The sequence below is a fragment of the Lepidothrix coronata genome, unplaced genomic scaffold (genome assembly GCF_001604755.1).
Source record: "Lepidothrix coronata isolate B3197 unplaced genomic scaffold, Lepidothrix_coronata-1.0 Scaffold4, whole genome shotgun sequence".
In the NCBI taxonomy this organism is placed as follows: Eukaryota; Metazoa; Chordata; class Aves; order Passeriformes; family Pipridae; genus Lepidothrix; species Lepidothrix coronata.
This window is the reverse complement of record NW_016690184.1, coordinates 3546407-3561237: the sequence shown is the minus strand read 5'-3', so window position 1 is coordinate 3561237 and position 14831 is coordinate 3546407. Positions and strand designations below refer to the sequence as shown.

General features: G+C 37.3%; 1 protein-coding gene across 2 annotated transcripts in view; it reads right to left on the bottom strand.

Moving 5' to 3' along the window:
• The window catches only part of SMAP1 (small ArfGAP 1), an 89263-nt gene that overhangs the window by 44077 nt on the left and 30355 nt on the right, over positions 1-14831 (bottom strand). The window contains exons 4-6 of one of the 2 annotated variants that reach the window (XM_017825543.1): positions 13966-14041; positions 4491-4568; positions 305-385 (exon numbers count right to left, since the gene is read on the bottom strand). In XM_017825543.1, the coding sequence (XP_017681032.1) occupies positions 305-385; positions 4491-4568; positions 13966-14041 (235 nt within the window). The remainder of the gene's footprint in view (positions 1-304; positions 386-4490; positions 4569-13965; positions 14042-14831) is intronic. The other variant, XM_017825549.1, reaches the window with a different exon arrangement.

The following is a 14831-nucleotide window of genomic DNA, read 5'->3' as shown; positions in this document are numbered from 1 at the left end:
GTGCAAGAATAGCAATGGTACAACTTAAAACCTTAATTAGGTTTTTAGTCTGAGCTTAAATCTTAACAAAGCTTAACTTGTAATTCCCATCTTACCCTAAACGCATTCCTCTTCACATGGTCAACCAATCTTTGCACACAAGCAACAGCACAAGTAAATGATTCATGTGGATTAACCAGATTATTATTCATATACACACACGTGTGTATATATATACATACATATTAATTTCCCCCCAAATCTCTGTATATGTCTAATACTATGTGCAATTTTTAAATAACTGTAGAAAATAAACTCTTCTTACCTTTTCAGCTGTTAACTGTTTTGATGGTTTTTCTGATTCTCTCTCTCTCTTTTTCTCTTCTTTCTTTTTTTCTTTTTCCTTCTGCAAAAAGAAAAAGCATTTTGCTAGTACCCAATTTGCAAACATATAGAATGTCTACAGCCATATAGAATATAAACAGATATCTTCAGTTATTCCTTTTTAAATCAGAGCTTATGCCTCTATTTGCTCTGCTTCCAGAAATGAAGTTCATTTTGCTCAGACAGTAGTACTAAAAATACTGCAGCTTTGAGAATTCAAGAAATGTACTATTTCACCTGGTCATCTGCGTTTCTGCTTCTAAGCAGACGGGAAAAAAACAAAAAACAGTGTTGCTTCTCCTGAACTGTGCAGAGCTGAAGAGAAAACCCATCTCTACAAGTACTTCCATTAACTCTGATAACCTCTTTCATCAGGGCAGATGTCAGTTACCTTGACCAAAGAACTACACACAGCTTTCTGCAGAAAGTTACTAATTTTTAAAAGCTAATCTAGGTGTCTTAAACAACACTTCTGAATGTAAAAAGTTGCTTTAGGCCCTATGACAGACCACCTGAGTCACAAGACATTAAGTTGTTCCAGAAAGTGAAAATATAAAAGATGCCTTTACTCTGAATGCATCATAATGACATTACAGAAGTTTCTTCATTTTGGTTTTAAATGAATAAATGGGCCAATATTACAGACTTAGTCTGATTGAATCAAAGCATAAAATATTCATTAACAAATAACATGCAGAAAATATGCACTTTTTAGGTCAGCAATTGTTTTGACAAAGTGTTAGTAGTTTAGACCAGTAATCCATCTGCATTTACCTTGTTCAACTACAGTGTAGTACTATTGAGTATATTTGAACATTAAAATGGATTGACACAACAGTTTACCTCATAGTAACTCCTAAATGTTCTTTAGTCATTAGACTTGTATCCCTTTGTTCAAAGCTTTGAAACAGCTTTGTTTCACAAAACACTATTGTTTAGCAAGTTTCCTAACATTAGGAGGAAGGCTGAGAGGTTAGACAACTGTCTATGTAGCTCCAATATTAAAAATAAAATAACTTACTAGGTTATAGTTTGTGTCAATAAGGATTGTTTGTTTTTTCTTTTTTTTTTAACATCCAATATATATAATTTTTAAATCTTTATAACATGGCATTTACTTCATATAGTTCTAACACTAAGATGAACTGAGGTTTTTTTTTGCTGGGGGACCAGGCACAGAGTGACCCAAGTAACATATTCTTCAATAATCGGTTTTCAAAACTTTCACCAAATTTACCAGATAGATTGAGGTTACTCAAGTTCCACTAAACCTTGTGAATTATTTCATCAGGCATTAACCTGAACACTCAGTTGCAGGAAAATCGGACTATCAGACCAAGCACCTGCTTACAAGCAACAGAAAGCAATGACCACAGTCATGAAACTGCAGCAGGGGAATTCAGAATGCCTGTTTTGACAAAAAGAAACAGAGACCAACTTAGATTTTAGTGAACATTAGGAACACAAAAATGAACATAGTATTCCAAGACAGAGGCCCTGTCTAAACTGTATCTCACCTGTGGCAGTGCAAGGTGTTCAAGAGAAGTCTGTATGACTGGGACAAGTATAGGGCAGTGCTTTATTTTGAGGTCACATAATAGCCTGTGACTTGTAGTCTTTTTGAACTAGGATTACAAATGCACAGCTATGTCTTTCAATGAAGCTTAGCCTTTCTTCCATTACTGTTTCACTGACCCTAGTACCAACCTGCATTCTAATATACATGCACAGATTCCGTCAGAGCAGTAACTTTTCCAAAAGTCTTTCATTGTCTGTCCTCACTTCCCACTCCAACCTTCTCAAGTTGAATAATTTAAATAAACCTAATCTCTTCTCCTGTAGGAACCTTTCTACATTTTAGACAACTGCATCGAAAGATGTGTGACCAGCAGGTCAAGGAAGGTGATTCTACCCCTTGTACTCTGCTGTCTTAAGACCCTTCCTCTCGTATCCAGCTCTGGGGCCCCCAAAAATCAGAAAAACACGGATCTGCTGAAGCAAGTAGTCAAGAGAAGTGTCACTGAGATGACTGTGGGCTGGAATACCTCTCCTATAAAGATGAGCTGAGAGAGTTGGGGTTGTCCAGCCTGAAGAAGAAAGAAGACTCCAGGAACACCTTATAGTCTTCTGGTACATAAAGGGTGGCTACAGGAAAGATAGGTAGGGACCCTCTACTGGGATAGGACAAAGGGGAATAGGTTTAAACTGAATTACAGTAGGTTTAGTTTGGATATTAGAAAGAAATTCTTTCCTGTGAGGGTGGTGAGGCACTGGAACAAGCTGCCCAGAGAAACTGTGGATGCCCCATCCCTGGAAATGTTCAAGACCAGGCTGGATGGGGTTATGAGCAATCTGGTCTAGTGGAAGGTGTCCCTGCCCAAGGCAGGGGGGTTGGAACTAGATGGCCTTTAAGGTCCCTTCCAACCCAAACCATTCTATGATTTGTTTCCTTTCCTCCTGGGAAAGGGCATTGGAAGTGCCATGACAATACTCTTACTTTTCAAATAGACTACCTTAACTTTGCTTGAATATGTTTTAGTGAAAGCGGAGTTTAAGTTTTTGCACACAATCATCTTCAAGATGTCCAGTTTGACTCCAATGTTTTTCTAAAATATGTTTTGTTAAAAAACTTTGCTTCTGGAGGAAAAAGTATCTGGAAACTTTTGATCTTCAGGACTTGAAGATCGAGGAGGGTTTAAAGAAAGTTTCATATGGCAAACACTCCATAAAGGTGACCAAATACAAATACATGCCTCTCCTTGCCCTTAACAAAACCCTGAAAGCTTCACAGTGAATACATGGAGACTTAAACTGTTCTACAGTGTTTCTGCCTCCACACCTCACAGAGCCCACAGGAACTCTCTTGATTCCCAGTGAGTTTATTTTTATTCATTTAATTTTCACCATGTACTTGAAAACGCAAAAGTCCTTCATCTTCACGTTTCTCAATTTCAATATGCAAGCTTTCTGCCTCAGCTCCATTAGATAAAAATGAATTCAGACAAAATAAAAACATTTCTCAGATGCTGTACTGATGCCAGAACTTCAACTCAAGTGTTTCATTACTTGCAAAAGCAGTCAAAAAGCACTGTGAATATAATAAAATGAAATTGGCTTCATATTGCTCTTAAATTCTAAGCAAAAATTATTCCGTTTTTTCCCAAGTTTCATTTCTATCAACATGGCATACTGTTACACAGAGGAACTTTCAAATGAGAACGCATAAATAGAGGCAGGTAAGAAAGTGAAGGTAAGTTGCATTCCAAGTGGCTGCTGCTACTCCTGCTACAACATAAAAAACATGTCAAATTCAACCAGGCTTGTGGTCTAGTCCATGACAATGTCATTTAAACTTTAATTAATGTTTAAATATAGCTGAACTAAAATAAGTTATAATGTCGGTCCATATATTCTGTATTTAGAAGGAAAAAATGTAACAGGATCAGATGATAAATTATTTAATATTCTGTACAGAATCTCAATTTAGAGTGAAGCATCTGAAAGAGCATTCCCAGTCTAAAAAATATATTTCATTATTGTTGCAAATTGTGACAGTTACTGAAAGCTGACACAAATGATGCCTCATCTACTAATTGTGTGTTAAGTTTTTCAAAGACCCTTCTAAACAGTTAATGTAAACAGTTAATGTAACATCAGCATATATACATATCCCAGCTAGAAGTATGAGTCAAATTAATTCTACATTTATCTCCAAGGAGAACAAATTAAATGGCTGGAACAATACTGATAATTTAGATTCTGAAACAAGCAAGTAATAAAAAAAAAAAGATATCAAGAATTATGCCTGAGGAGACAGGACAATGTCACTCATACCCATTAGCTGGGAATGAAATGGTTTTTCAACAGTTTTGTGACACTAAACCAGAGCAGAACCAAAATTTTGACACAGAAACATCAAGAGGTAACAATCACACATATGCTTTGTCCAGCTGTATCGGCTCTTTTCATTTAGCTAGTCCAAGAAAAAAAGGAGAGAAATATTTTAAATGTGTTAAGTATTATCAGCAATTCAAATTCTCAAGCTACCTCAGTGAAATTATCCTATAGAAATGTAAACATTTGCGCAAAGCAGTAACCTGATAAGAGTTACACCCAAACCAATATACCTCTGCTTTGCTCTTCTCAGCAGCAGCTTGCAGAGAAGGAGAGGATGCCAAAGGCTGAGCAGCATCAGATGATGATATCTGTACAAAACAGAGGAAAGAAATGAGAAAGAAAATAAGCAAGAACAGCTGGGAAGTGATGGAGCAGAGGTGGCTAAGAGACATGATTTTCATTCCTTTTCTTTCAATAATTTTGGTGGTGGTGGTTACACAACATAAAGAGGAGACAAAATATTTGATCCTTTTTTTTCCTGAGTACAAGACTTAAAGGAAATCTTTCAGGCAGGAAAGTGTGACTTATACAATGAAACTCACTAGAACAGAATATAAGCAAATGAATCTGGATAAGATCATATCACAGGCCTAAGAAAAATAATTAGGTTTCATCCATTGTTCAATTTTTATCCAGTGTAACTACTGAAATATTAATGTCCTGAAGCATGAAGGCACACTGTCCCAGAGGAGGGGGAGAGAAGAGAGCGCCTTTGTTCTTGTTCAATGTAACAGAATATTTTTATTAAGAGGAATGCAAAATAACTCTGGAAGTTATACGTTAATTAAAGTTCTAATTAATTCTTCTCTAAGAGCACTCCAAGTACTTAAAGAGCTTAGGGTTAATATAAAGCTGCATCTTAACAGTGGGTTGACAGACCTCCCAGAGAAGTCATACTTCTTTTCTAGGAATTGGTATGTAAAATTGGTATTAATACCACTAGACTTCCAGAATTATCCAAATAGTGTAAGTTATATATGCTCAAGAAAATAGGATTTCTCTAAATGTATTTTCATACATCTTCCTATCCTATTTCTCTATGCATAGTTGATCACTTTAATGGAAACATTATCTTTCTATTGCCCTATTATAAAAATGCAACTGAAATAAATTTTCCAAACATGTAGAAGATCTTCAGGGCTATAAAGCTGACACTTCTAGATTGTCTTGTATCACCTCCACTATACAGAAGGAAAATTTAGAAATAAATAAAGCTGTTACAGATCAGGTCATTATGTTGGGCCAAAATAACCAATTTAGATGACATGTTTTTACTTAGCCTAAAAAAACTAGCTTGTGCTAAATGGAAACTGAAAGCTGATAAAAAACCCCTCTCTACCTTCATGCCTAAACACCCTTTAATTCTTACAGAAAATCCTACCAGTACCTTGGCTTATACAGCTGGAATATTCATAGAATATATATACTTACTATTTTTACAAACTCAGAAACTCCGCCTATGCTGGAAGGTGGTGCAGAGCTTCAGGTAAGATATTTATAAGGTTTAATTTTAAAACCAAATTTTACCTGCAGAAATACGAAACAGAATCCTCATTTCTAAATTTACTGTTTTAAAATCCTCAGGTTATTAGCAGAGTTATGGATATATTTGCTGCAATGAAGTAGTTTCTCAAATGGTAGCATTCTGTTGCTATAGGAACATTGGGATCTTGTTTATTCAGACTGCACCACATTGTAACAAAATAATGTCAGAAAAATGATAAGGTAACTATATAAGATACTGAACTATGGACTCTAACATCATGCTCCTTACTAAGATCTCAATGAAATGCAAATATGTGAAATTCTGATAATGAAACATCTTAGGTATACTTTCAAGTTGCTAAAGTGTGATTCTTGTCTTGGGTTTGCAGTGTCTTTCATTCTGTTGTATGCTTCAGATTTTAGAATTTAAGCTTGATAGCTCTCACAGGTGAACAGCAGGTAACAGCTACTCATTACACAGAACCAGGTAAGCAGAATTTCATTTGGGGGTTAGGGGAAAAATGAGCATTATAGATGTTTGCATCAATTTCCATCGTCCCATAATAGTTCTTCTCAATCTGCATACCATCTTCATAAATTAAGGGGTTATCTAACCTAGGAGAAGGTAATCCTATGAAGGGCTGAAAGCAATTATTATAGTTTTGATAATCAAGTAGAGAATCATAGAACCAATGGAAAGGTGTCATGCAAGCTATAAGCAGAAGACAGTGAAATGCAGTTGCTATCTAGCTTGGGATATATAACAGGATGCACAAGTTGAGAAATGCCCAAGTGTAATGTTTAAAGATAACCAGCAGCACTACAACCACTTCAGGCAAAAAAGGAGAACTTGAAAGCACACCACATATGCAAATATTCAACTAAGCAAGAATACAAAAGGCATACAACTGCAGCTAATCTTTAAGAGAAGACACATTACAATGTATAAAGAACTGATTAAGTTTATATAATGAAAGCAACAGCACGAGGTTGGGCTGCTGAACAGCTTTATCACCACTGCATCGTGTTAAATTTGTTATCTACCATGCTGCGCTAGATAAGGAAAGCTGAATGAAAAAATCCAATCAAACTGAGCGGCTGGACAAAGCTAAACATATGAACATTGTCTACCTAGAATTTTGTAAAAACTTTTACACCATTTCCCAGAGCATTCTCCTGGAGAAACCAGCTGCTCACGACTTGGACAGGTGCACTGTTCGCTGGATAAAAACTGGCTGCATGGCCGGGCAGAATGCTGCTACATCCAGCTGGTGGCTGGTCACTAGTGGGGTTCCCCGGGGCTCAGTACTGGAGCCAGTCCTGTTTAATATCTTTATCCATGATCTGGATGAGAAGATGGAGTGCAGCCCCAGTCAGTCTGCAGATGACACCAAGTTGGGTGGGAGTGTTGATCTGCTGGAGGGAAGGAAGGCTCTGAAGAGAGATCTGACAGGCTGGATTCATAGGCCAAAGCCAATTGAGTAAGATTCAACAAGGTGAAGTGCCAGATCCTGAACTTGGGTCTTTTGGGAAAGAGCAGCTGGAAATGTGCCTGGGGAAAAAGGATCTGGGGGTGCTGGCTGACAGCCATCTAAATATCTACATCAAAATCCAAGACAATTTCCAGGCATACTTCAAATTCAAGTATAAAAGCACACACTGATCTACTCTGATAACATGTTTGCACTATGCTCTGGAAAGTTGTCAACTAAGACATTCTTGATTATTGACACTTTAAAGTACCAGACAAAACCAATGTTGAACCCTGCAACCAATCACACAGACTACTAGAAAAAGAATAATGGTGATGTGCTTGTGTGCATTATGAACGTACTGCAGAATGACAACTAGCATTCAAATATATAATTTTGATTTTTAACTTAAGTGTAGTTGGGTTTTTGATTAAGAAGTTAATTCAGGATTGTCTAAAATGGAGAATGAAAGCAAGGAGCTGCTTCTTAAGTTTCCATATTTCTTTTATGTTCACAAAATTTCTACTGCACTTCACACCAGAAGACTTGCAGTCATTTAATTTTTAGCAATTCTTGAATCTCTTTCCATTGTGTGCATCTTGGGACTCCTTTTTAGAAAGACAATACAGCAAAAATAGCCACTTTGCATAATAAAGCTCAATACTGTCTTTAATGAATGCATTATCAAACCATCCAGAAAGTTTGCAGCTGAAACAAATACAAAGGTGCCCTCGAGTGGCCAGTTTATACACACACAATACGCAGGGAAATAACCTAAACAAAGAGGACTACTCTGCTTTCATTTGGCAGGCTTTAAGTTCAGCTTCAACATATATTTTTCTTCTTTCAGCAGACTTCTGACTTTATTACTATACATCTCCAATGAATGTTGACAACAGTAAAATCAGCAATTTATCTTAAAGCAGTAGCAATTATAGACTGCTATTAGATGCACATAAACACACAATCAATTGCTTGACATTTTTAAAGAGGCTTATTCTTGAAATACTGAAAGGGGTATAAGTAAGAATAGTAATGTACTATCAATAACACTTACCTACAAACTTTAGGCTTCTGGTAAGGTTCTAAAGTTCTTTAGGCTAACTGGTAAGGCTTTTTTAAAAATTACTAAAATGTCTTCCTGTGCTGGTTTTGCTTGGGGTAGAATTAATTTTCTTCACAGTGGCTCGTATGGGGCTATGTTTTGGATTTGTGCTGAACACAGGGTTGATAATAAAGAGATGTTTTTGTTATTGCTGAGCAGTGCTTACAAGGAACCAAGGCCTTTTCTGCTTTTCATACTGCCACACTGGCAAGGAAACTGGGGGTGCATGGGAGGTTGGGCAGAGACACAGCCAGTGACCCAAACTGACCAAGAGGATATGCCATACCATATCACATCATGCCCAGTATATAAAGTGGGGTTCGAGGGGGACACATTCAGAGTGATGGTGTTTGTCTTCCCAAGTCACTGTTACGTGTGATAGGGCCCTGCTCTCCTGGAGATGGCTGAACACCTGTCTGCCCATGGGAAGCAGTGAATTAATTCCTTGTTTTGCTTTGCTTGTGTGCACAGTTTTGCTTTCCCTACAACCTTCTCTACATCCTGAGTCTTTATCTCAACGCATGAGTTTTCCAGCTTTTACCCTTCCAATTCTCTTCCCAATCCCACTGGTGGGGGAGTGAGCAAGCGGTTGCCTGGGGCTTGGTTGCCAGCTGAAGTGAAACCACAACACTCCCTCATTCAGTGCTTTAATGCTTGACACCCCATAAAAAGGTTCAAAGTCCCATGTTTTACAAAACAGAGCCGTAGTGTGCCTTTCAAAGAAGCCAGTACTGCTCTTCCATCAATATTATGAGCACACTCGCCACTCCTCAATCCCTTCAGAGTGATCGTACCTTGTCACAGGAATAGGGTGAAGCTCAGGCATAAGCTGAATATGTGCAGAGCTACAGACATTCACAAAATTTACATCAAACAGAGATGTAATTATGCACCGTTCTGGCAAATATAGATATATTTAATAGATTTGAGCACAAAATACTTTTTCCAACTCTAAACAAGAACATTTGCACCTACTGTTGCCCACTTTTTTTTTTAGATTATTTAGCTTTTCCTTTAGCTATTAGAGAGAGTTACCATGGCTTCATTAAAGGCTGGCACTGGATAAACAAAACAGATGCTTTTAATCTCTTATTGAAGCTCCTTCCACTTCCCCTGTCCAGCCTAACCAATGTTTTCAGTATAATAACTGCATGCACCAGTACAGGTTCAGTATCAAGTGGCTGGAAAGCAGATTTCAGAAGAGGACCTTGTGGTCCTGGTGGATAAGCTGGGCATGAGCCAGCATCAGGGACTCACAAGTACAAGAGAGACATAGGCACACTGAAGCAAGTCCAGCAAAGGCACAATAAGATGTTTAAAGGACCAGAGCACCTTTCAGACAAGGAAAGGCATAGTGAGTTCAGGTTGTTTAGCCTGGAGGAGAGAAAGCTGGAAGGGCAGGGAGAGGGTAAGGAGCAAAGACTAAGGCAGACAGATTGCTGCCTGTGGTATCCAGGAACAGGACCAAGAGGCACTGAACATAAACTGAAATACAGGAAACTCCACTGAAACATAAGAATAAATTGACTCATTTTTTTAGCGTGGAGGTGGTTGAATACTGGAACAGGTTGTCCATTTCAGGTCCATTTCAGCCCATGCTATTCAGCAATTCCATAATTCAACCCGTTCTAACAGAATGATCTTGAAAATAATTTATCCCCCTTTCACTATCCCTGCTTCAAGTCATAATTCTTGTATAGTATTTCAGTGCTTCCTACTGATGCCTATCTTGATTAACATATTTTAAAAATACTTCATATCACTTAATTCATAGATTTTTCACAGACCACTGAAAAACCCACTAGGGTTGCTGCAATACTGGGAGGGGTAACTGGTAACCTCTCTCCATGACAATGACGGAATGCTTCGGAATGATAGCTACTATAAACTTACTGTTCACGTACCCTGTCATATCCCAGTTTATCCATCTTAAGGTGCCTACATAACATACTTAGTGCAGTAAATGTGTTACAGATTTAATCTCCTTTAAGATAACTTTCTGGAAGGTGTGCCATCACAATCTCTTAATGGACATCACATTTTAGCCAGCTGCCTAAGTTTATACTTGCTAAATTATACACAATGTCTTAGGAAAATGTGAAAAATGTTCCTGCAGTGAACTTAAGCTATAAAAAACATCTGCTTCATACAAAATTCACACGCTTTCTTAAATACAGAAACTTTGTTTAGTATTCTAAAACATTGTCAGGACGTGATAATATATTCCCACTTCATGTAGTAGAATAGATTGTACCAGTTCATAATTTTTGAGACTGAAAGTATCTGGAATCTGCTTAGTTGATTCACCATCCACGCTGAATAAGGCAATTTCCATATGCATTCCCCTATATACTTATTTGTATTAAAAGCTGTAGAGATTGTTTGTGATGATACCTGCATCTGCACTTGGGCAGCATTACAGAACTTTCATTTCACATTTTTCCAAAAATGATGGACCAGAGAACTCTGAGATCTATACATTTTAATAGATTTTAAATATTTTTTAAAGTCAAGCTACTTTTAGTCAGCATTATTCTAATCTATATTTGATTTTTACTCAATTGCATTATTCTATTTAAAATGTAACTAGTCAATAAAACCACAGGTGTTTTTTTCCCCCCATAGCTTTATTCTGCATTGCTTTTCAGTGAACCACAAGAAAAATAATTTAATTTTTCATATTTGCATATTTTTTTATCTGCGTGTTTGATGGCACTACTGGTTTCTGCTCTAGCTAATTTTGTTATTGTAGTGTGCAATTCTAAAAACCAAATTTAGTAATACAACAGTCTTGTCAGAAAACAAAACATCTCATATAATTAAGAATTAGAAATAAAAACTTTGTAACAAAAGATACATGAATTCTGACAACCAAAAACTGAACCTTCACATATACTCCTGGGCTCCAACAGACGGAATACATTAACAGAGATGTACTGTTAGACAAACCTGAAAAGCTTATGAACTCGATAAAGAGAAATATTGTACTGCATGCTTTAAGATAATCTGTTCAAAACAACTTTTATGCTACAGGAAGCTTTCACCACCATCAACTTGTAACAGTGGATGAAATCTGGGAAGGCCCCTTAAATTTTTAAATACCACTTCAGTGAAATTACCACGTTAAGGAAAGTGATCCTTAGGGCATAGCAGCCTATTTCTGCACTTTTGTATTATCTGCTTATACCCAGAAGGGATTCATTTTACCAAATTACAACATACGTATGAATCTCCAACTTAAATTGGTCCTAATCCAAGCAGAAAGTATTTCTGTTTCAAAGGTGATAATGAAAAGGGTCCTAAAAAGCTCACGTCACCCCAACAATGCTAATTTTGATTAAAAATAGGCACAATTTGCTCTCTGCAAAAGTAAGTCAAGAAATCTTCCAGAAGAGCTTGCCCTGGTGTAGCACTGACACCCCATTAGAACAGTTCACTAGAACTGTTTTTGCTTACTGTTACTCCTGAAAGTATTGTATTAGTGAGTGCTTTGATGCTACCAAAACACTTCGGGGGGGGGGGATGGTGCTGAAGGCTACAAGTAGGAAAATCCCCTTTTCTCCACAGTTGCCCCTCAGTTCCCAGGGAATTTTAGCCACCTTCTGGCAGGGCAGGAAGAGAGAAGGTGTCTCAGATGTTATCAGGACTGCAAAATAAAGTTTTAGAAACTGTCACAACACCCTGCAAAGGGGCATGGAAACATGTACTCCATAGAACTCCCTTCCTCACTCCATTCTTCTCAAACTTCCCACAGACCTCTCTATGTGCTGGAAGCGTCGTCTTCCCTGACAACAGTATCCAGAGGAGAAAAGGTCAGTAGGAGACAGGCAGAATGCAGGCTCAGCTTCACCTTTTCTTCCTCTTCCTTGTCAGGGAAAGATGATCACTGAATACAATACCAGTCACGGCACTGCACAAGCCTGTGAGCTGGGCCAGGGCCAACAAATGTAACCCAATATAAGCACCAGACGATGACTGTACGTGCTACTGTACTTTTAGGATCTCAGCATAACTGTGATTTCAGACTGCCCAGGTCAAACCTGATCACAGAATTATAGAATCACAGAATCAGTTGGGTTGGAAGGGACCTCCGAGATCATCAAGTCCAACCCTTGATCCACTACCACCATGGTTACTAGACCATGGCACTAAGTGCCACATCCAGTCTTATCTTAAAAACCTCCAGGGATGGAGAATCCACCGCCTACCTGGGCAGTCCATTCCAATGCCTGATGTTTGGTGGCCTTGAAGAAATGCAGATGACCGAATATGCGTGAGTCATCTATTGCTAAAATATTTCATAATCGGATTTTGTTCCTATCCAAAAGAGATTATGCCATTTACATTAGTCAGTGAAAGAAAAGCCCAAGTAGGAAGCAAGTACTCAGCAGAAACATCCATCTCTTCAGCTTGTCTGGATTCTATCCTTTGCTGCTATGACAGAGATTCATATTAGACTGCAACACGATAAAGCAAAATCTGATTACTCATTCAAGCATATTAAGGCAGCAGTGAACTACTAAATTAGACACTAAAATTCTCTGTTTAGAAATATCTTTGGAGTCTTTTGAACTTTGTAAAGAAGTACAATTTTAAACTATTCTTCCTATTTTCTACTTTGGAATAAAAGTAAAGAAGGGTAGCTGACAGTGTAATTCAAACCCCAATCGTATTTTACCTTTTAAGTGAAGCAATTTTCCCCCATTTCAACAATGCTTAATGAAATACACTTCTGCAGTTCCCAGGTTTGCTTTTTTTTCCCCTTCTAAAATGAAACCATCATTCAATGATCCACTTTCTCAGATGAGAAAGGCAGCATATACTCTCACTCTTTTCGCCCACACCTATACTTGCTTCACTGTCCAAGTTCACCGCCTAGTAAGATGGAGAAGTAAGCTACATGTTAGGCCATACTTACATTATCTGGGTATAGCTGTATTATGTTCATGCATAATATTTCAGCATAAATACAAATATATAAATAAAAACGTATTAACTAGATTGTATGTCACAGAAATAGATGTATCAAAAAACAATCAAAAACTAACAAGCCTGTGAACTTCAGCCAAGGTTGACATTCTCAAAACTGCTTTGCCAGAAAAGCCCTCACCAACTTACTGCAGTGAACACACAACTACCTGATTAAACAGCTGGTTCACCATATTGCCTGTGTGCTACTACAGTGCACCTCACTGCAAGCAACAGTCTGGAAGTCAGCAGAAGAGGGGCTCGAAACACACTAGGATTTCTCATAAGGGTATTACAGAGAATGAGGCAAAACAATGTCACCAGGAAGAGTCATACTATTTTATCCCCATAACATGGAAAAATATATTTAGAAAGGACTCAAAGTATACTGCTAAAGAACTACTCTTCACTGAAAGAGGAAAACAGAATATAAGGAGTCGTAAGCAAGCTACTTATTGGATCATAACACTCTGCTGTTATGAATGTAATAGACAATGTTTGTCAAACTTATAGAACCTAGGAATAACCTTCAAGAGATACAGAGGAAAGCAGTTAGCTCTGTCTCAAACAGTTTTGACTCTAAAAGACAACATACATAACGTTTCCTACATTTCTCTTAGGTAGCTTTCAAAAAAAAAAAAAGTGACAGAATTCTCAGTGAAACTGTTTACTTACATTGAAGGCATTGACTGCATTTTTATCATAATACTTCTTCTTTTCATACTTATCCCTGATGAAAAACTCCACAGCTCTGGAAGTAGCTAGTTTAAGGAAAATAAGCATTCAGATAAATAGTAACATTAACCTAAAAAGCTCACGGTTATTCAAATTCAAAAACTGCACCAGATTCTTGCATCTCATTTTGTAGTTTTAAAACAGCAGAACAAATCACTCTACACAGAACAATTGCTATTGCAGTGTCCAAAATGAACTTCTTTTTACTACAGAGAATTAATCAATTTAATCTTTTAAGAAACCAATATGTAGTGTAACTCAGTGTTCCACAGTTAGGACATTTTCACCTGGTATTTATATTCTACCTGGCTGTAGTACTAAAAATACTTGAACAACAGTACTTATATATGGTAAATAATTGTAGTTTACCATCTTAACTTGGGAAAAAATACTTTCTCTTCAGAAAAAAAAAGGTGTAACGTATGTATATGTTCTCTGATTTGCACAAGTTACACCATGTATCAAAAGCTTATAATAAACAGTTCTCCGATATCCAAAAGTCCTCCTTGAGAGTCTCCTGTTACAACAAACATCCCTGTGGAAGGGAAACAAAACTAAAACACTAGTGATAAAAAGATATTGAAGCAAAGATGGCAATAGCAGCAAACATATTGATGTAGAAAACCAGAACTAGCAACTCAGTAGCTCAAATACAAAAAGGAAAACTAGTTTTTCCTCAATTATTCTCTCAGCTTCATAAAAGCAGCTCATCCAAAGCAGTGTAAACACTTTAACTTTAGTAAAGCTGATTCTTTGGTATCTGTAGAATAAATTTTAATTAATTTGTGCAGCAATGGGATTATCCA